This window comes from Lycorma delicatula, chromosome 8, assembly GCF_047948215.1.
Source record: "Lycorma delicatula isolate Av1 chromosome 8, ASM4794821v1, whole genome shotgun sequence".
Taxonomy (NCBI): Eukaryota; Metazoa; Arthropoda; class Insecta; order Hemiptera; family Fulgoridae; genus Lycorma; species Lycorma delicatula.
The window spans coordinates 86,288,667-86,312,353 of record NC_134462.1 but is presented as its reverse complement, the minus strand read 5'-3'; the positions used below and the strand labels follow the sequence as shown (position 1 = coordinate 86,312,353).

Genomic DNA, 23,687 nt, shown 5'->3' with positions numbered 1-23,687 from the left:
CATTTTATTCTATTCTTTTGTGGTTATAACAAGTAATTATAAATTAGCTATTATAATAATGCACATTTGAAAGACATGATTAGAACAGTAGGTTATCAGTTGTTCTATAATGTTGAAGGACCCAGTTCAACCGTATACAAAAAAAAAATTAGATCTACTTTTTATTAGATTTAAATGACAGTACATTTGTTTATAAAGTTCAGTTATAATTGGCACAATATCAGAATTGTCTGAAACAAAATATTAATTAAATCCTTACGTTGGATATCGTAAAGCTTTATAAAAAGTTTTGAGATTTCTTTCAGCACCAGCTTTCTTGCTGCACATCTGGAGTCTGATTACACAGCAACAAAAAGATTCTCTTTCAATTTACAAATGTAATATCATTTTTACCCTTACTATTACTTTGTTATCGTAAATAAAAATTTATAACAATAGCAAAAGGTAATATAATTTTGAAAATGCAATAAAATTCTGGCTGAAGTTGATATTTATGTCTTTCTGTGTTGTGAAAGTGGAACAAAATATGTTGTAAAATTAGTGACAAGTAAAAACAAGCATGAAATAAGATACTAAAATTTTGTTGGATTAATTCCCTTGAAAAAGTAAAGCCTACTAAATATTATATAAGTAAACACTTCCAATAATTCTTTATTTAGTTAAGCATATTTTATACTGCAATACTACACTATTTTTTCTCAGGAAAGACCATTAATAGATTAAATTAAAAATATTTAATAAAATAATATTTCTACATACATAAATAAAGTATACTTATTTTAAGTATAAAACGAGATAGTTTTATTTCTTAATAAACATTTTATAGTTACACTGCATAAATGGTTAGCTACATAAAAATATCAAAAAATAATAAATAAAAAATAAAATCACATTTGGTGTAATTTTTGTTTTTCCTTTTTTAAAAAAATAATATATATATATATTATATATATACCATATTAAAAATAACTTGCATTGATAATAGTATATTTCAGGAAGAAAAACACACTGATCATTTGAGAATATGTTTTTTGTTTTAATTGATTTATATTCCAAGTTTGTAAATTTACAACTAATAATTAATAAAAAGGAAAAAAATTACAATACTTATTGTACTATACAGCTATTTTAAAATACAGGATCACTAACAGTATTTTCTTAAACAGTAAATATTTAATTTAGCACAACTTTCATAATTAAACAAAACAATGAATCCTTTGGAATAATATTTCTAAACTTAATAAAAATATCTCATTTTACAACTCTTTCTCAAGAGTAATATACAACTAGTTTGCTTTTTATAACAATAAAATTAAAATGAAATAATTGACAAAAACAAACACACAATGTATTTCAAACTGTAATGAATAAATATATATATATATATATATATATATATATATATATATATGTGTGTGTATTGTGTGTGTGTGTGTGTGTGTGTGTGTGTGTGTGTGTGTGTGTGTGTGTGTGTATGTGGTATACTTATATGGATATGGTTTTGTATATGTGTTAATATAAAAATTAGGCTGAAAGATTGGGACTGATAGAACGACTTGTTTGTAAATGTTCTCAAACATAAAATACACGCATTTATGATAACACTACCTCACTTTATGTTCTTCATTAATTATTTTTATCGCAAAGGAGCTCTTCGTACTGCTTTCTTGATGGGGCGTCTTGAAACTGGAGTAGCTGGTGTTGTTCCAGAAAGTGGATTGGGTGTAGCGCTGAAAAGTTTTTTTAATTATAATCAAACATTTCATATTGTTAAAAATAAAAAAACTGAAATATACTTAGCAAAAATAAAACATCAAAATTGGTTCCCACAGATCTCCCCACCCCTTACTTTCATAATTTTGGGTCCAGTATACCTAGCTATTGATATTTATTAGTAACTAATAACTATTACTGTCAAGTAATGCCAAAATAGAAATCATTAAATAGGCTATATGTATGTTAATAGCAATGTAATTTGGGATAAAAACATCTGAGCGTAGTTTGCTTGGATCTATGATTTTAATACCATGCAATTAACTAAGACACTAATTTTAAGACATCCTGTTGTTACAATTCACTCACTGCTTGTGACTGTTTCTGGATGTCCTATTTTATCTTATCAACTTCTTGTCACAAAATCTTTTAAGGTGCATAAACAAATGTGAAGATCACTTGATGCTAGTCCAGAATGAATTGTTCCAAATGAAATAAATTCAGCAGTTGTTTCATCATGCAGGCAGAATGTGGTTGTAAACTGTTACACAGCAAACAAACAGCAGAACTCAGTAGACTTATGTTCAAGTGCCACACCAAAACATTTTTTGTGTTTGCTAAGTGCATTAATGTGTTAATTGTGAGTTCCTCTAACAAACCTCTCTTCCAATATTGTGCAGCATATCTTAATTGACTCCTCATCATGAACAACTTCTCTTCTTTCATTAAACAACTAACCCACTTTCTAACCATACCTTCAATAATCATGTTCAATTCATAAATTTTACAGAAAATTCTGTGCTGCCAAATTACTCAGACCTGATATAAATATATTTTTAACAGATATGTAATGATCCTGAATTGAACATAAACAACGTTAACAGCTTTGACTTCATTCTTGAATGGTAGGATGTAACTACAGATTTATAGCCTTGACATTCCCTAATATACATTTGTTATACATAAATACACTTATTTTCTGGATACAAGACTTAGGAGTACAACAGCAACCAATCAAATTACAATGTTGATTATTGATTATTGATGTTACTTTTACATGGTGGTAGGAGGGGCCCTACTTTAAATCCAAATGGCAGTTTCCAACTTGGCTCTATTATGAATATCTTTTGTTCACGTAGCTTATTTGTGTAACTAGTCATGGCAGCTGAGTGGTGAATGTTCCAGTCTCATAATCATGTTATCTCAGGTTTGAGTCACTTTCATTTTTTTCTCACATATACGCTAATAAAACAATTCTTTTTATTTTTATTTCAAAGCAGCCTAATAAGGAACCCATCAGGTTGGTCTAGTGGTTAACGCGTCTTCCCAAATCAGCTGATTTGGAAAGTCGAGAGTTACAGCGTTCAAGTCCTAGTAAAGCCAGTTATTTTTACACGGATTTGAATACTAGATCGTGGATACCGGTGTTCTTTGGTGGTTGGGTTTCAATTAACCACACATCTCAGGAATGGTCGAACTGAGACTGTACAAGAGTACACTTCATTTACACTCATACATATCATCCTCATTCATCCTCTGAAGAATTATCTAAACGGTAGTTACCAGAGGCTAAACAAGAAAAAAAGAGAGCCAATAGGGACCATGGGTACATTATTACTACTCTTTTCTCTCTTATTGAAGTTTTTTTAGTTCTATAAATCAAATTATTATTTTATAAAATAATAATTTCCAAATATAAAATTCAAAGTTTTTTCCAGATTTTTAAACAATATTATTATAAATACTAAGTATAAAAAAATATCTGTATTAGTGCATATGTAAGAAAAATGTGTTTTAAACAAAGATTTAAAGATTTGCATCTGAGATCTTTGGAGTCTAGAACGCAAACCACTTGGCTGCTATAACTCTAGACATAAAAATAAGCTATCAAAAATAAGCCAATCTATACCAAAAAATCTAAAAATAATCTATACCAAATAAGCTATCAAAAATCTCTAGATAGAGTTTAAAAATGGAGTCAAGAAGCTTCCATTTTAGACTTAAAGTAGGGACACCCCTCTTCCTACCAACTTGCAAAAGGGTATCAATAAACTCCATCAGGATATTCCATTTTAATTCAACAAATTATCAGTACACCACTATATTTTTGATTTTGATATTTGGTAGATGATGATAACTAACCACCTTGTAGTGGCCAAAAAATATTTTTTTTAATATAGTTTTAAAAAATTCTTTTCTTGAGTAATAGACCATTTTCTAACTCACCAACAGGTAAAAACAGTCATTTTCATCACTTTTTCCATGAACCGTTGCATTCTTATTTTACATAATACATAGTCAAAAAAAACTTTATAGAAATAGTAAAGCTGGGATTTCATGTTAGTGTATTCAAAATTCATTTTGTTACATAGCCAAATCTTGTAATGTTTACTGAAGTTACGTTTATAAATTATTTCAAATTTTGGGCCCAAAATAAATAATCAAGGGCTTTGGGTAACAGGCATGTTTTTTACTTTTTAACCCTTAGGGACTTGTAAAAAAACTGGACTGTTACCAAGTGTCCTTCACTAAAAAAAATGACCACCAAATTGTAACATTTTGAAAATGTCTCATTTTGAGGACCAAAAACCACATGTGGGACAGGTGACAAAAATCTAAAATGATTACAGCAGTAAGTACTTTTTATTACTTTAAAACCACATAAAATTTATTTTGTTACTCAAAGGGGTTTTGACATATAATGAGGCCAACAAAATTGCTATAAACACTGTTTCTTCTAACCATACACAACACATAAAAAAATACTGATATATTTTTTCAGATTATAAAAATTACTTAAAACTCATTAGAATGAATAAATTTATAATTAATAAATAGTCAATTACAGAATAATAAATCACAGTGAATGAACTACACGTTTACAATTCTAAACATGACCTAACCTAACAGTGAAATGAAGATAGGGGATAAAATAAGCATGAAAGCATTATATTCAGTTCAATTAAGTTAGTAATAAAGAAAACTTTCAAAACTTGAATTTTATTAGACAGCTATTTTTTTTCTATTTGATGAACTGCAGGACTCAAATGTCATTTTATTCATTTTTTTTACGGTGACTTTACGAATCATGCTGCTAGATAGCAGTATCTGATGGTATTAGGTAGCATACAAAAACTTGATAATGTACTTGAAATAATAAAATTAACAAGAAAATATACTACAGCTAGTTTTAACAGTAAATATGCTTTTATGTAAATTAAAGTACTGAAGATGAAACAATTTTTTTAATCCCCCATCACTTCCTTAAAAAAAAAGTCAGTTTACAAGAGATCATACTAGTTTTATTAAAAAAGGACTAAATAAAACAAATAAATTCGATTGGTAAAATCAAATTTAATGATAAAAATCAACAGTTACACTTACAATGTAATTAGATCATACTAGTTTTATTAAAAACGGAAAAATATGGTACGAAGTGAATGGTATTGACTAGCGAGGTAAAAAATTGGCTGTGAAATTAAAAAATGTATTTTTAATTGTTCTAGAAAGGCAATAAATTTTAATAATAAATCCATAAGATAACACAATCAGTAGTTCATAAAAAAAAAATAAAAAAATAATCTAACAAACTGCAGTGATATCCAAAAAAACTACAATGAAATTGTAAACAGTATGGTAAGTCTCACAGATTTCTTCCGCTCAAAAAACAAAAATTTCTGTAATATAAATAAATCTGTTTTTAACAAAACAATACTGACATCAAAAAAGGATAAGACACTACATTTCGATAACCAAAATCTGTTATAAATTACAATTTTGTTTAAAAAAAAAATACATGTAGTAGAGAATTATGTAATAGAAAATAGATATACAATGGATAATAAACAATGTTTAAGTGTTCCATGTAAGGAAAAAAATAGAGAAATTTGTTACAAAACTCTTACTGGGTAGATTTCATTCATTAAACAATGAATAATACATCATATCACATTTACAGAAATAACATAATTCTTAAGATGATTCGTTGTTTAATAAATGAAATCGGGTCGGTAAGAGTTTTGTAACAATTTTTTTAAATATTTTTTGTTTATTATATGTAATGCTTAAACATTGTTTATTATCTATTACTGTATATCTATTGTCTATTATATATATTTAAAATGTATTTTTCTTTCTTTTAAACAAAATTCTAAATTATTAACAGATTTTGATAGTAGAAATATAGTATCTTACCTTTTTTGATATCAGTATAGTTTTGTGAAAAACAGATTTATTTATATTATAGAAATTTTTGTTTTTTGAACGTAAGAAATGACATCTGCGAGACTCTTACCATATGGTTTACAATTTCATTGTAATTTTTTTTTTATAATAATTACAAACCTTACTTTACTTCTGTTAATGGAAGTTATGAATAAATCTTACACTTTTTGATAACAAACTTAAGTAACATAACTTAGTGTTCTTCCCATTTTTTTATTGAGCAGAAACTGAAAAGTCCTCATTCCTCATTCATCTTTGATGTAATGTTGTGTTGTATTCCAGTAGTTGATAGAAAAAGCTATGAAGGCATGAGGAATCTTTAAAATATTTTCCAGTTGAACCCATGTTTGATTATCCCTCAATGATTTCTTGAATTAAGTACCAGGACCCGGCGGATGGAAAAAGTGTATTCGATGATCCTCTTCATTTTCATGTATTTTGACTTTGACATTGACTAACAATCACTTGCCATCGTATACGCAGTAGACATAATTTTTACACTTGGCTTTGGTAAACCTATACAGCAATCAGAAACACTAATGTCCTTGTGTACATATGATACTAACATAAATGTTTGTGATTCAGAGGTAGCCTGGGACTCTCAGAATACATTTCTGACTTGTTGGAACATAACTGTAAAAACTTCTTGTTTCTGGGACTGTTGTGAAAATCTTTGTTAGAGCAGAAAATAAATGTTATATTTTTAGTATTGTCTTTGCAATAATTTTAAATTTCAAAAAGTGTAACTATTTGATTGTTGACTGTCCTTTGAAGTCTTGCTTTAGTCACAGTCCTTTATAGTTCCACCAATACCATAACATGGCCCTTTTCCATGGTATGAGGCAAAAAATGCCATTCACCTGCGATTTCAAAATCTTCTTGATGGTAGCACAAATTTATCAATTTTTTTTTATACTGAGCTGAGGAGCAATCAGAAAAATAAAAAACTGTTTAACTTGTGATAATGTTTTTACTTTATTTATAACTTGCTCTTGGAAGCAGAAGAATGATGTGGTATTGCGCTTCAAGTAGTCACTAATCACACAGTAGTTTTGGCTTTGTAATTTTCCTTCTTTTTTAAAATATATGAGAAATGTTTGTATTGTGCAAGTTTTTGACCACAGTGATATGACTGAACTTCATCCTGCATCACAAAAGGAACATTTTGAGAGAAGTCTCCTATTACAATACATTCATCCTCCAAAAGTTTTCCTTTTTAGTGTTGAGGAAATTAGCTTCTTTGGAACAAAATGATGCCTTTTTAGATTATTTAAATTTTCAGTAGTTTTATTTAAGTCTTGAAATGGAAAAATTTGAATACTAAATTGACAACGGTCAACAGAAGCCCACTGTTTGAAGATAATTTCAGAATCAAAATCATCCCAGCTCTCGTGCAGCAATCTGAGCACTTCATTAGTGTCTGGACATTTTTCACACTGACAGTATGCATGTTACATTTTCTAAATCACATACCAAGGTTGAAAGGAAAATTTTATAATCAAATTTCATTTTCAAAGCAGAAAACATAAATTTTAACACAGAGTGAGTACCTGACCCACCAGCCAGAAAACAAAATTTGAAAAAACAACAATTTGTAAACGCAACTTTCTGTACTAAAATATATATTTTGTGTCAAAAACACAGCAATTAATTAATCAATCATAATAATATTCTACAAAATGGAACAGATAATATGTTCCATTTTGTAGATAATATGTTAAAACTAATTATAAAATTTAAGGAGTTAAGTATTTATTAAATAACTCACGTAAAAGAAGGTGGTGTTGAGCCAGAAGTAAAATTGAAAGTAGGCCTGACATTTGGATTAAATGCTGGAACTGAAGGCTGGGTGGTGGGTGCAGCTGGGTTTGTATCTGCATTAGATGAACCAAATATGAATGCATTTGGTGAAGAATTACTTCCCTGTAAATTAAAAATCACACTATAAACTACAACATTTCCACTAAAAAATATTAAAATCTTTTATTTAGCACTATTCTATGCATGTTAAAACAATCCTGAAATTTCAAAAAAAAAAAAAAATTTATTATGATTGTTCTTTTAATTTCCTTTTTTATGCTCCCCTTCCATTTTTGACAATTGCCTATCAATTACTAGGAATAAAACATTAAAGTAATAATAAATCATTAATTATGTATGTTTTAAGTTATCATCTTTTATAGTTTCTATTGCCTGTCATTCAGAAATCTGTTTTACGTAGGATAACAAGAGATCTATGTAAACATAATCATATATATATATAAAAATAAAAATTAAGCAACAAATTAAACAGTGGCATTTCTCCTCAAACTGTTATGTTTTTTAATCACATTAAGATTAGAAAACGACAAGGAATACAGAAACATAGAGAGTAAAAAACAACCTCATTAGTTAATAATATTAGGTAATAGAAAGGAATTTATCAGTTTTAGATATACCTGGTAGTGCAACTACCAAATACATTCCTGATTTATAAGCCTGTAATTTACAAAATAATAAAAATTACCCACAAAATCATGCACATATTTACCTTGACAAATATAAAAGGAAACCTTAAAATCAATTTATTTTTATTTATTAGACAACTGTTTTGTGGCAAACAGATATAATTATTAGAATATAAAGCTGCTTTAAATAATACAATTTTTTTTTTTTGTATAAAAGTACCACTAGTGACAGGAACAGGAAAAGGCATAAGTATGGTATGTTAATGATGTACTATAGCAAGGAAGGAAACAAACATCTTGCTTACATTTTAACCACTCTATAGAGGGGGTAAAAAAAAAATGTACTCACTTGCTAGTCCATATCTCGTGACAAATTTGACTTAAGTGACAATTTTTGGTACTGAGAGAGTGTTATGGTATGTGTTCAAAATGACCACCAACAGATTCTACACAACGCCCATGGTGCCAAACTGCACACCGAACTACGGCTGTTGGTGTATCTGGCATAATAGCAGCACATGGTTCTATGATTTTTTCACATTGCTCGTAGATTATTACTGTTTTTGTTTTTGTCCCGAAGAGGTAAACGTCCAGAGGTGTCAAATCAGGAGACCGAGGTGGGTATTCAACAGCATCTCTTTGACCAACCAACCATCCAGGTTGAGTTTTATCAAAGTACAAAGTAAAACAGGCTCTGTTTTGTTACACGTAAAAAAGTTCACCATAAAGGTTTTGGATGGCAGGAAAAGTCTTAGTCTGAGGCATATCAAGATACGCCTCATAGTTACGGTACCCTCGAAGCAGAAGGGACCAAACAAACCATGCACTGATAGACCAACCACACAGCAACCCCCCCCCCCCACCCACCCACCAGTAGATTCACTGCCCTGTCTACATGAGCGTGAGGATTTTGAGAGCCTATTAGACACAATTGTGGCAATTAACAGTACCGTTAAGTTTGAATTGTGCCTTGTCAGTCCACACAAACTTCCCTGCAAATTCCTCATCCTCACCGATCATGTGCTGAAACCATTCACAGTACTCAATCCTTCGATCTGGGTCGTCCTCATTCATCACGTGTAGCAGTCTTGGAATGTACACTTTCCACTCTTCAGAATATATCTTACACTTGACCAGATCATCCCACTTTCGCAAGTTACCTGGTTCACACATTTTTTCGGTGATCGGATAAAATGTTGCAGCACTGGACGCTGGAACTTGTAGCTGTTTGTGGTTGGTCAGATCTTTCCTTGTGCACTCTCTCTTCCACTGCTGTTGTACTTCCAGTACCCACTTCAGTATAGCCTTCCGTTCAACAAACGATAAGCGAACCTCAGCCATTGTTGCTACTCGACTATCTTCTGCTGCACTGGCTAATATGACTGGCTTGTTCCACCACCAATCACCCATGCATGTGCGGCATAAATTGCCAGCTCCACCTATCACAACAAATTTAATACCTTACGCTACACAATACATTAGATAAGTGAGTCTAAGTCTTTTCGGTTAGATATTATTTAATTACAAACAGTGAGTACATTTTTTTTAGACCCCTCTTTATATTAAAGAGAGCACGACAGGGTTAAAAGGTGAAAAAAATTTATTTTTGATTTTCACATCATGATGTTTTCTGTTTATTTCTGAGTAATTACATATAATTATTTTGCTTATATATTAAAAATTAATACTATTACAAGCAATTTTGTGAATTACTGGTGGACAATAATTTGACTGATTTTTCGTGAAGTAATTTTTGCGTAAATAAATCATTTTTTCGTTACTTTGTATACAAGAACAGCTCTCACTGTTTATATACTAGAATGCAGACCCATTTTTACAGTTCATTAGACCTGTACGTTATGTTACTGTCATTTGTTTGTAAACAGAAATGTAATTTCTAAAGTAGTTCATCATGAGTGTCTGTCTATTTTATTTCATGTTATTTTAGTTAGATTTGTAATTTGTGCAATGATTGTTCTGACAAAATGCCTAGGACAAATTATCATATAAAAAGAAAGTTTCATGGTAATAAACATACAAATTTTGTTTCTGTGCCCACAACCTGCTTGCTGGAAAAAGTCAACAGTTCTTCTAAAAAACTTTCTTTTAGCAAATATGATAACTATGAAACCTCAGGTACAGGGAATCTTAAGTTTATTTAGTAACATGATCAAAAAATTAAGTTAAGTTTTGCAATAATGAATATTGTATTAAGCTATGAAACTTTGGATGAAGGCAAGCAAGGATTAGCAGCGAAAACTGAATAAAAGTGTAATATTTGTTTTGTATCTACTGAATTTTACAATTCTACTTTATGTGACACAAAGTATGAAATAAATATTAAGATTCTTTGTGCAATGAGGTCTCTATTGGCAAAGGTTTGAATGCAGCAAATGTTTTTTGAGCACTGATGGACTTGCTCTCACCTCCTCAAAAATTTTAAATATATAATAAGATATTTACTGAGGCCGAACAGGATTGTGCTGAAGAAACTATGACACTAGCCACAGAATGCTGTAAATAAAAACCTGGACTAAATAAGACCTTGCACTTTTGAAAAAATGCTTAAATGGACATACACAAAATACAAATCAAAGTTTTAACAATGTGGTGTGGTTTTTGTGAGACTGAATACTCTAAAATTAGGGGTGTATGACTCAGTGCTCCATTTCAATAATGGTTTCAGTCCTAAATTAGTCATTAAAAGATTAGGCCTGAAATTGTGTAGAAGATCAGTTCTTGTGCTACAAGAAAATAACAAATGCATTTGAGAAAAGCAGATAAAGCAGCCCAGAATATGACCAAAGATGCTAGGACACCAAGATTGAAAAGAAAAGGAATAAAAGATGTATGAAAAAGAAGAAAATCCAGCATATAGTGCAAGGATGTTTTAAAAATGTAAGTTACTCTAAAAATATATTTTGTGAACTTACTGTTTGTTTTCTGAAAAATCAATTTTTTTAGATAAATTAACATTTTTTAAGTACTATCGTAAAAAAAATTCCCGAAAAGGAAATTTGTAATATCTTTTATTGATTTTACAGCCGTTGATCATAACTGAACATATAAAGGCTTGGCAGAATTTCAGCATCATAGCTTTAATGATGTCTGAGAAAAATTACCATGTAATTTAACATGGAAAGTATGTCTCTTCCTGCTCCCCTTAAGTTTCTTATCTTTTAACATACATTTATATTAAAAGTACCATAATATAAATTAGTTTTTTTATGAGGATGAACAAGACGTCTCAAATATTTTATATTGTGCTGTTTTATTTCAATTAGAATATAAATATTATTATTAATATCGATCATAAATTTAAGAATTAACAAAAATCATAATTTATTATTTAACTACTTTAACCCATAAGAAAAAATTATTATTAAAAAATCTACTATTGTTTTAGTAATTTCAGAAGCTGTATTTAATCCTGGTAAGTATCCTTACTCAATTTTGGACAGCATTTAGTGATCAACACAATTTAATGAATTATCAATTTAGATAACAGGTTTTGGTAATCAATAAAAGCCTGTAATAATTAAATCCATTCTAAATATAAATAGTCTGTTTACAAGAATTATGTGAAAAGATAGTAAGTTTATTTTGAAAACTAACACTACACAAAATATCTTTTACTCTTTAAAAAATATATTTTTGTAATCTGTAACCTGTAAATAAGATATATTTTTCTTACCTGCATACCAGTAAAACCAAACACAGGTGTATTAGAAGCAGACTGAGGCTGTGGTTGTGCCGAATGTGCTCCAAAACTAAACAGATTATTTGGTGTAGAACTACTTCCGAAGCTAGGAGTTGGATTCTGAACACCAAAAGCAGCAGGTGTTGGGTTATTTTGCACCACAGGAACTGCTGAGAAACTGAATGGTGCACATGGTTCAGCCTCCTGAAAAAAATTCATAATATTTATCACTCATACAGTAGCTACACATTAACTAACTGAAAGTAGTTTTCATCAATTTAATATTAATATAAACATAATAATTGCCTAATAAACTTTATGTAATAAATTCATTGCAAGAGCTGAAAAAAAAGAACTTTTTTCAGTTTAGTATTGTCTAATCCATATAACATTTAACATTTGTCTAACCAATTGTATATTACCATTTATGTATAAAACAATGCAATTTTTTCTATATGCCATTAATAATAAATTAACATATATGTTAACATGTTGCTAACTATTCCACAAAACAATAAAAAAAAGAAAAAGTATCTCTTAATAGAATATTTTATTTTCACACAGTATAATCTAACCATCAGTTGTTTTGTATTTGCTAAATTCATTAAATAAATTTCACAAATTTACAGCATTCTACAATTGTAAAAAAAAAAATCCAGACAAATATATACTTACTAATAATAAATTTCTTACATTTTAAATATGGAACAATGCATAATTATTTCATGCAGCATGTTTCACTTTTCTTAATTGTTCATGTATGGTTAGGTTACTTATTAACAAAAAAAAAAAAATACTTCAAATTTTTTACTAATAAAAAAGTATTTTCTTGTTAAATATAAATAAACCAATATCAAAAAACCAAATGGAAGAAGGGCAACACTGTTTATGACCATTTTGCCTTTACATGGATGATTTTTCCTGTTCAGATGAGTATATGGGAAGAAAATTTCATCATATAAATATTTTCCGCAAGCAACAACACACATGTGATAAACAAGCAAGGAGAAAAATATGTTTGAAATAAACACGATTAAAAAAAAAAAACTTGAAACTGAGAAAATTATAATTAGATTTCTAAAAGAACATTTTTTTACACATCAAGATAATTCACTCCTTTGCCAATAGCTGAATTACATGGCACAAGAACATGTACAACTTTCCTAAACTGTGTTTGTTCAAAAAAAGATTCAGCTGAAGGATCAGGGTCATTTTGTCATTTTATTCTTGTAAATCAAAATTATAGTGGGGGGGGAGAGGTAGTTAAACTACTAATTCATAAGGAAAGTCTTCACCCTGACAATCTAAGCAGATCGATGTAATAATAATGAATATAACATTCTCACAACATCTGGAAGGATCTAATGCTTTTTAACAAATTACTCAATATCTCTCCAGAAAATAATAGTGTTGTAATAAGAAGTAAAACTGTATATGAAATGGTGAAGTTTAATTGAATTAATAATTTTTTTAGTAAGTTGACAAAAGTTAATTTAAATTGCATTTCTTTAAGTTTAAAACTGTATTTATGCTAACATTTTTACTAGATTCATTTTCTTAACCAACAAACCTGTTTACTGAAAAATTGTAAAAATTCAGAAACTATACACTTACTATAAGTTTAAAGTGTTTAAAAATTGTAACATAGTAAAAATTTATTTTTATAATTTCATTACAATATTAATTATTAAAAAATAAAAAATCCATGTTTATCACAAACACATTTTTCTCTTAATTTATTTTAAAAATATAATTCCTTTAAAAAAATAAAAAAGCGTTCTATGAAATCAAAACTACAATATTTTCAACTAGAACACCTTTACTACATAAATCTATAAAAAAAAAACTAGCGATCACATAATCTATAAAAGCAGGAAGGAAGTATAGATTTGCAGAAAAAATTCTTCTATAAGAAGAATTTCTTTACTTTGTAGAGAAAAGAGTCAATATTTTTCTAGAAAATTAGTGACAGTCATGAATTTTATTCTTGGAGATAATAGAATATATCTTAAGGTAAGGAGGACTGAATTTCTATGACGTATGGTATTTTACTGGCCTCCAGAGAAAGAACCTTTCTTGAAGACAGCATTATTACTACTACTACTGTTATTATTATTGCAGTCCAAGTGGTTGTTGAGGCAATGCAACGAGCAGAAGACCACAATCATTTTCAACCCATTTGTCCTTCTCTTTAAGTTGGATGTGAAAAACGCATTCAACTCTGCACGGTGGAGCAATATGCTTCAGGCCCTGGAGCATTCATTCCACATGCCTCAGTACCTCCTTAGCATGATGGATCCATACGTGAGGAACCATGGTCTCATCTACAAGACCACACAGGCTGGTGTAGAACCATTATTACATCAGGAGCAATGAAGGATGCAGGGATCAATCCTCAGCCCCAACCTTTGGAACTCTGTCTATGACGGCTTGCTGAGGCTTGAGATGCCAGAAAAGTTGGCCTTCGTTGGATACACTGACAACGCTGCAGAAGACAAAAGGACTGTGCCCAACTGCAGCTCAGCCAAGTGATGTACAGCGTCAGCACCTGGCTGGCGAACTATAAGTAATCTTGCCTTTGGCAAGACAGAAATACAAAGAAGCACACTGACACCCTGTTCTGCTAGGGCCTTGGGAATGAGGTTTTTGAGACCAAGCTGGTCACTAAGTCCATCAGTACGATAACTGACTGGAAACAACTTTGCTGAACAGCTACGGAGAGCCACCAACAAACCTGCTCTCAGCTGACTCATGAAAAAAATTGGCGGACTGAAGCCTAGCAGACAGTGACCGCTGATATCAGCAGTATATTCTATCCTGTTATACGGGGCAGAAGTAAGCCCAGGTATTAAGATTTGAGAGAAACCAGAAGCGGTTTGCACAGGTACAACATACTGCTACCTTGTGAGTCGCTTCCATTAGGAAGCTCTCTGGACAATCTCTGAACCTGCCATTCTGGTGTTTGTCAACGTTACACCCACTGCTCTTTTGGAAAACAAGTACCAGACAGCCCTTGGAGGTGACAGGCAGGCGAAGACTGGGAGAACATTGCCAGGGAGGAATGGACTTGCACATTTCTTACTCGACAAGAAATCTGGGAATATGAGACCAGAGGACAATGGACTTCAAAGCTCATCCTTCTTGTTAGACCATCGACAGAGGGGCAGCATGGAGAGGTGGAATACTATAGACCCAGTTATTAACACGTCACAGGTACTTCTAAGCTTATCTCCAACTCATCCCTACTGTCTCTAGTGTATGAGACAACAGCGAGCACACTTTTTTCAAATGTGCTTAGTGGGTGGCAGATCAAAGGATTCTAGAGGTGGATCTCAGCAGAGCACTGAGCCCCACAACGTGGTTGTGATGATCTCTCTAGGATCTGGGAGCAGCTGGGAGAGTGTGGCCATTCTCAGGGCCAAGAAAGGCAACTGCGTAGTCCTGAGCCCGGTGAAAACTACGTAACAGCCTTCTCAGGCTAGGATAGGAAGACTCGGCCTGAAGTAATATGTAAAACAGTCCCAGGTTGAGTCCTGGTAGAAAGGGAGTGGTTTTTAGCCAGTAATTTATTGGGGGATGCATGAAAAGGCAAATCTAAGAACACCACCCCCAACTTAAAGCGGTAAGTCTTTCCAAGGTGATTAATTGTCTGCGAACAGAAGTTAGGTTTTTTAGTGGGTGGTAGTTCCACACTGGGGAACGTCATAAGTTCCCTGATGGTGATGGATAACACATTATTTTTCCTCCTCTATTAAAAAATATTATTATTGTTTTTATTGAAGTTAACAGGTGCAATCCATCTAGAGTCACTAATTTTTTACTTGTCCCAGACTAAACTTACAAATTTTTTTTAGAAAGTTTACATTATCTTGGTTATATCCATTTAGCTTATTTTAATCAACATTGTTTATGTAATAATCATATGTAAAAAAATAATTTCATTAACTACTCTAAACTAGATAACAAAATTTACCTTTGGGGTAAAGTTAAAATTCTGTGCAGGTGTTGTTGAAGGAGCAGCAAATGAAAAACCAGACGATGGAGTTTGTGATGAAAATACAAACGCTGCTTTTACTTCAGTATTACTGCCATTATTGTTACTAGCTACAGCGCTGGCACCAAATGAGAATCCAGTAGACTGAGTAGTAGTAACTGTTTGAAGACCAGGGTTTGAATTTGTTAAAGAAAACAAAGGCTTTTCTTGTTGCTGCGACCTTGAAGGATTCTGGAATGGAGACTGTGTATTAGAACTACCAAATGCTAGGAACGATGGTGCGGATGTTTCCAGTTTAAAACCTCCTTGAGATGTTCCAATATTATTATTTGAACTTGCTGCATTAGCAAATGTAGGAACATTTGTACTATTAGTCAAAGAACTGCTCAACACAGGTTTAGAATCTAAACTGTTACCAAATACTGTTGTTACTGAGATATCTGATTTAGCAGTCCCAAAAACAGGTGCTGTTTCTTTGCCAGAAGAAAATTCAGATTTTGTTTCTGAAACAGATACAGACTGCTTTTGATCATTATTACCACTGGAACCAAAACTAGAATTTGACTTATTTTCATTAGCAGATGATGCACTTCCAAATACAAACAATGGGTTAGGATTAGATTTGGTAGTACTGGTACTGAATGCAGCATTATTGCTTGCAGTGCTACTTCCAAAAGTAAAAATCTCTGACTGTGTTGTATTTTTTACCTCACCCTGAGTTATTTTAGCAGCTGTATTTCCAAATACCAGATTTGTTCCTAATGCAGAAATTTGTTCGGGCTTTGCTTGAAAAATAAAATTACTTGCCTTATTAACACTATCAGTCTTCTCCAGTGAAGGAGAGGCACCAAATATAAATTTATTTGAAACCACTCCACTTTTATTTTTCAATTCATCATCAACTTTAATTTTTAATTCATTGCTTTTTGTAGTTTCATCTGTATTAAATAAATTCTTATTGGTATTTCTATCTGAACTACCTTCTAGTTTTTCAGTATTTTTTTCATGATTAACACCAAATTTAAAAATACTAGTACTCTGATCGCTTCCACATTTTTCTTGCACCTTTGCCAATTCCACCAGTGGATTTGGTGTTTTATTATCAGCAATACAATTTTTCTTCTCTTTAAGCAAGTTGTCAGCATCACTAGTAGATTTTGCTGATGGTATTCCAAAAGTAAAATTTGCACCGACTGCTAAATTTGAATTAGCCAAAGAAGTGTTCACCGAACCAAATTGGAAATCCGAATTCATCTTAAACCCTTCTTTGTTAGTGGTAGCTGAAGCTGAGGTCACTGGTATAAATCCAGTTCCACTTGATGCTGCTTGATCAATACCAAATTTGAAACCAAAACCTACGCTTGAAGATGTGACAGCAGTGTTCTTTTCAGCTCCTGGTTTGGGTGTAGTACAAGCTACACATTGTAATGCTTTGCTATCGTTTTGTACCATACATGAATTACACTCCCAACAGCCTTCTGGTTTTTTAAACATACTACCGAAGCCTGAAGATACTGTCTGTTGTTTATCTACAAGTAAAGCACCAGGTTTAATGCTTTCACAAGAAACACATTTATTAGAAGTATTTTTATTTCTGACAAAGCATTCTTTACACTCCCAAGTATCACTCGGTGGTTTAAATTTATCGCCGAAACCGCTTGAAGTTGTTGATGAAACAGTAGTTGTTGAAGAATTAACAGAACTAACATTTGAAACCGCAGTTGTTGTAGCAGTAGTAGATGTTGTGGAGACACTAAATTCTTTAACCACTTTAGGTGAAGCACATGCAGCGCAGATGCTGACAGAATTCTTATTTCTAATAAAACATTCTTTACATTCCCAAGTATCAGGAGGTGGTTTAAAACTAAGTGGCGAAGAGGAAGAAACAGAGACAGTAGTTTTCTTAGTGTTACAAGCAACACATTCACTGACATCCTGGTTATTTTTTACCATACACATTGAACACTTCCAGTAACTATTACCTGGCAAACACGTTTTACTAACTGCATCAGTGCTAGTAGTAGTTGTAAATGTAGCAGAATGTTCAACAGTTTTTGCAGTAGTACTTGTAAGTCCTCTATCGTCCTTTTTATTATATGCACTATTATTCGATTTAACACTCATAATATCTGACGAAGCAACAGTCCCCACCCTTTTATCACACACTGCACTAATAAAACTAAATGAATTACTACAGTCCGCTTTTTTAGAGTTCGAACTCAAAGATTCAGTACTTTCCATTTTATTATTTTTTTGTCTGATTGGTTCACAAAAAACAAAATTAAAACTTTCTGCATTTAAACAAGTCCGTGAAAAATTATCAGCCTTTACTGGTAGTGGTGGAGAAATTTTAAACTCTTGGCCCAAAGATGTAGCACATATAGGACTATTATTTTGAATTACTGAACTGGCAATTGTACTCCTATTAGTTGTAGAATCAGTGTTAGTTGTAGATACAGATGTCATATTTATAGAAGTACAAGTCGGACAAGGTGGAAGAGGTATGTCAATTTTTGGTAACGTCTTAACCGGAAGAACTGCTGCCGGTAAATTAAATTCTTCTAACTGCTTATAAACTTCAGAACATTTCCTGGTTATCTTGCCAGTACGTTTTTCATCTGATTCTTTATTTCTGGAAAAAAACATAATCATATAAATGAAATAAATTAAGATCTTCTAATATTAATTATCACTAGAACTAATGCTAATAACAGTAACTTTAGTATTATACTATAATTTAACCTGAAATATACTGTTTATTATCCCTTAACCAAAATTAACATACTATTAAAATTTTTCCAAGGTTGTGAATTCATTCATTATTTTTCTACGTTTTCAACAATATAATTTAATTCATAATTACCCACTAAAATTAAACTACTCTTATAACAAAAGGAAAAGATTAATAAAAATGACATAACCTTGCAATGGACAACAAAAAACATGGCAATAAGTAACAACTTTTTAATATTAGTATTTCTTTTGAGACTATTATAGCTCCCAATTACAGAAAGTAAGAAAATAATTTAAATTGTCTTCAATTTCTAGACTGATATTATCGTTGTTTACATTCACCTAATCAAACTCTGAATAAAATTTTCCTTAGCAAAAAAACAAATTTTCTTTTGCCACTTTTTACGGGAGGTCTTCAAGTTAGGCCTGGCTCATGTTTTTAAGCATATGCTACTTAGCAACCATAAAATGGCAAATATTTAATTCAAAATAATTCAACAAAAGAATTTTAATGAAACCTTTAAGCAATTAGCGCTGCTTTTCAGAGTTTATGTATTTAAAATTTCCAGTGGCAATAAGAAAAATAAGCAACAAAATAACATAAAAATATGCTTTTAATATTAAAAAAGTAAAATTTGTCAGATTTTTTAAACTTACTAAATAAGATTTTTACATTAGAATTTTTGAAAGTAGCTAAGGTCACTCACTACAAATGTTACAGGGTGGGAGAGGGTGAGAATCAAATTTCTTCAACCTACTATGCTGTAAAAATTGTAATTTACAGCTATTGCACAAACACTGTACTGTGTGGATTTTCAGAACTGGTACTGTAGTATAATGCATAGATTACAGCTGAGAAGTCAACTGTAATTAGTTATATCAAAATTTTACTATCTGTGTAAAGAATAATGGTTATTTTAGGTTTGTAGAGCCTATCATACCCTGCCTGATGTTGCTGTGTGTTTTTTCAGGGTGTTTCCCAATTGATCTTAAGGTTTTCTCATATTAAGTGTATATAAGTAGCAACCAAATATGATGTAATAATTGCTAGGCATTATTAGGTTTACACATCATATCATTCCATCCATTGAAATAACCTAAAAGATGGATAGCCATGGATCGTCTGCTGACAAAAGCACCTCATCTCAAAAACCACAGAAAATTCAATTATCGGTTAGGTAATAAGAGTACAGGTCAAACTTCACCTATATTATTATGTGGATATAGTGAGGGTGATGTATGGCAGGCTATTTTGATATGCCCATACAAAGAGGATTTGCAGATTGCTTTTGGAAGAATCCATGCACAATCTGAGAAAATGTTAAATAGCAAAATATAAAAATGTTTGAAAAGAGTATAATTTCATGTCAAAGTTGAAGCTGCCATCATTACCTGTAGACATGTAGCCAAAACCAGTATTTTTTTGTAAATTTCTTCAGGTTTACAGTTAAAGAGTATCTAACAAGAAAGGCAAGCTGGAAGAAATGGATTTCTTATGTTTCTATTATTGCAAGTGTGGGCTAAAAATCCCACAATTCTCTTAATAAAACAGTTAATATAGTTCTTCCTGTCATATGATAAATATACTTCTGGCATGTATCTATTACAGGCTGAGGGGGTCTATTTATATTCAGCCTATATGGCTAAACACTGAAGAAGAAAAACGATCCTGAGGAAGAAAAATACCATTAAAAGCCAAGGTTAGGTGGTAAGACTATAGCACAGAAGCTGCCCTCTACAGCACGCATCTCCTACCTTTGGGTTATAGATTAGTCATTAATAATCTCAAAATCCACGGTTGTTAAAAATATCGATATAAATTTTAATTATAACTAAAATATGACATAAGACATGAGTTTTTATTTGTACACTACATTGATATTATATATCTATGAGGAAGTTAATGAACTGAAAACAGCTTGGATCAACAATTAAATAACATGTTAAAAAATTGAAATAAGCTAAATAATTTTGAAAATTATTTTCTATTTGGTCATAAAATGAATGATAAATCATAAATAGGGTAATTTGACATAATTTTTTATTTGCTTCCAATATTTTCAACCCTCAATGATTTCAATATTTAGCTATAATTTAGGGAAATTTTAAATAATTTATTACTTGTCCCTCCCTCTATGAATCATGAGACCTTGCTGATGGTTAGGAAGGGTTTGAGTGCTCTGTGATACAGAGTAGCTGGACTGAAGATGCAACCATATCAGAGAGGTTATCTGTTGAAAGCCAGACTAAGGAATGATTCCTGAAAGAGGGCAGCAACTGTTAAGGTTGTATGTAGGTCAGGAGGACTTAAATGGCCATATCAACATCAATCAATCTTCTGAGTACTGCGCAACTGAAAGCAATGGAAAACAATGGCGCCTTCCTTGGTAAATATTCCAGAGGTTATATCCCCTGTTCGGATCTTCAGGTGGGGACTAGTAAGGAAGGGGTCACGAAAAAATAAAAAAAATAACATTCTACGAGTCGAAGCGTGGAATGTTAGAAGTCTAAAAAAAAGGTTGGTAGGTTAGAAAATTTAAAGATGGAAATGGATAGATTAAATGTAGATGTAGTAGGAATTAGCAAGGTTCGTGGGAAGAGGAAAAAGACTTTTGGTCAGGTGATTTTAGAATAATTAACACAGCTACAAATAAAGGGCAGGCAGGAGCAGGTTTCGTAATAAACAAGAAGATAGGAAAGAGGGTGGAGTATTTCAAAATGCTCAGCAATAGAATCATTGTAATAAGGATTAAATCAAAACCTAAGCCGACAATGATTGTTTAATATGCCTACAAGTGCCCTAGATGATGATGAGGTTGAGTGTATATGAAGAAATTGACAAAACAATTAAACACAAAGAAGGATAAAAATTTAATAATACTTGGAGACTGAAATGCAAGAATTGTAAAAGGCAAGGAAGAAAATACTGTGGGTGAACATGGGCTGGGCAAAAGGAATAAAAGAGGGGACCGACTTATAGAGTTTTGCACGAAGTACAATATGGTAATTGACAATATTATTACAATATTGGTAATTGACCCAGTTTAAAAAAAACTTATGGAAAATATTAGATGATACTGAAAGGTATCAAATAGATTATATCATAGTTAAGCAAAGATTTAGAAATCAACTAATCGACTGCAAGGCTTACCCTGGAGCAGACATTGATAGCGACCATAATTTAGTGATAATGAAATGTAGATTGAGGTATAAAAATCCTGAAGAAAAGGTGTCAGATGAAACGGTGGAATTTAGAGAAGCTTGAGGAAGAGGAGGTAAAGAAGATTTTTGAGGACATTGCAAGAGGTCTGAGTAAAAAAGATAAGGTAGAAAATGCAGAAGAAGAATGGGAGAATGTTAAAAAGGAAATTCTTAAATCAGCAGAAGCGAACTTAGGTGGAACAAAGAGAACTGGTAGAAAACCTTGGATTTCAGATGATATATTGCAGCTGATGGATGAACGTAGAAAATATAAGAATGCTAGTGATGAAGAAAGTCAAAGAAACTATCGACAATTAAGACATACTATAACAGGAAGTGCAAACTAGCTAAAGAAGAGTGGATTAAAAAAAATGTTCAGAAGTGGAAAGAGAAATGAACATTGGTAAAATAATTGGACTGTACGGGAAAATTAAGGAAAATTTTTTGGTACATAAATTAAAATCTAATAATGTGTTAAACAAATTTAACACAGATTAATAAATACGATACACAGATTTATAATACGACAGGAAAGGTTGAGAGGTGAATGGAATACATTGAAGAATTATAAGGAGGAAATGAATTAGAAAATTGTGTTATAGAGGAAGGAAGAGGATGATGTAAGGATAGAAACAATACTGAGAGCTGAATTAAGGAGAGCATTAAATGGCAGAAAGCCTCCTGGAATAGACAGAATACCTGTAGAATTACTGCACAGTGCAGGTGAGGAAGTGATAGATAGATTATACAAACTGGTGTGTAATATTTACGAAAAAGGAGAAGTTCCGTCAAGACTTTAAAAAAAAACTGTTATAGTCATGATACCAAAGAAAGCAGGAGCAGATAAATGTGTAGAATATAGAACAATTAGCTTAACTACTCACGCATCGAAAATCATAACTAGAATTCTGTACAGAAGAATTGAAGGAGAGTGGAAGAAATGTTAGAAGATCAATTTGGTTTCAGGAAAAGTATAAGGACAAAGGAAGCAATTTTAGCATTCAAATTTAATAGTAGAAGGAAGATTAAAGAAAATCAAACCAACATACTTGGCATTTATAGAAAGAAAAGGCATTCGATAACATAGACTGGAATAAAATGTTCAGCATTTTAAAAAAATTAGGGTTCAAATACAGAGATAGAAGAACAACTGCTAGAATTTACAAGAACCAAATGGCCATCAGTAATAATTGAAGAACTTAAGAAAGAAGCTGTAATAAAAAAAGGAGTCTGACAAGGATGTTCCCTATCACCATTACTTTTTAATCTTTATATAGAACTAGCAGTTAATTATGTTAAAGAACAATTAAGATCCAGAGTAACAGTACAAGGTGAAAAGATAAAGATGCTACAATTTGCTGATGATATAGTAATTCTAGCTGAGAGTAAAAAAGATTTAGAAGGAACAATGAACAGCATGGATGAAATCCTATACAAGAACTACCGCATGAAAATAAACAAAAACAAAACAAAAGTAATAGTAGAAATGATGAAGATGGACCACTGAATGTAAAAATAGGAAAAAAAGATTATGGTGGTAGAAGAATTGTGTTATCTGGGAAATAGAATTACTAAAGATCGACAAAGCAGGAGCGATATAAAATGCCAAATAACACAGGCAAAATGAGCCTTCAGTCAAAAATATAATTTGTTTACATCAAAAATTAATTTAAAC

The 23,687-nt window shown here is 31.4% G+C and overlaps 1 protein-coding gene across 2 annotated transcripts in view; it reads right to left on the bottom strand.

Annotated features, from left to right (window-relative positions):
- Positions 1-1,410: 1,410 nt before the first annotated feature.
- Nup153 (nucleoporin 153) overlaps positions 1,411-23,687 on the bottom strand; it is a 58,423-nt gene continuing 36,146 nt past the window's right edge. For both annotated transcript variants that reach the window (XM_075372736.1, XM_075372737.1), the window contains exons 8-11: positions 16,058-18,710; positions 12,079-12,288; positions 7,706-7,860; positions 1,411-1,730 (exon numbers count right to left, since the gene is read on the bottom strand). In XM_075372736.1, coding sequence (XP_075228851.1) covers positions 1,637-1,730; positions 7,706-7,860; positions 12,079-12,288; positions 16,058-18,710 — 3,112 coding nt within the window. In that variant the 3' untranslated portion in view covers positions 1,411-1,636. The remainder of the gene's footprint in view (positions 1,731-7,705; positions 7,861-12,078; positions 12,289-16,057; positions 18,711-23,687) is intronic.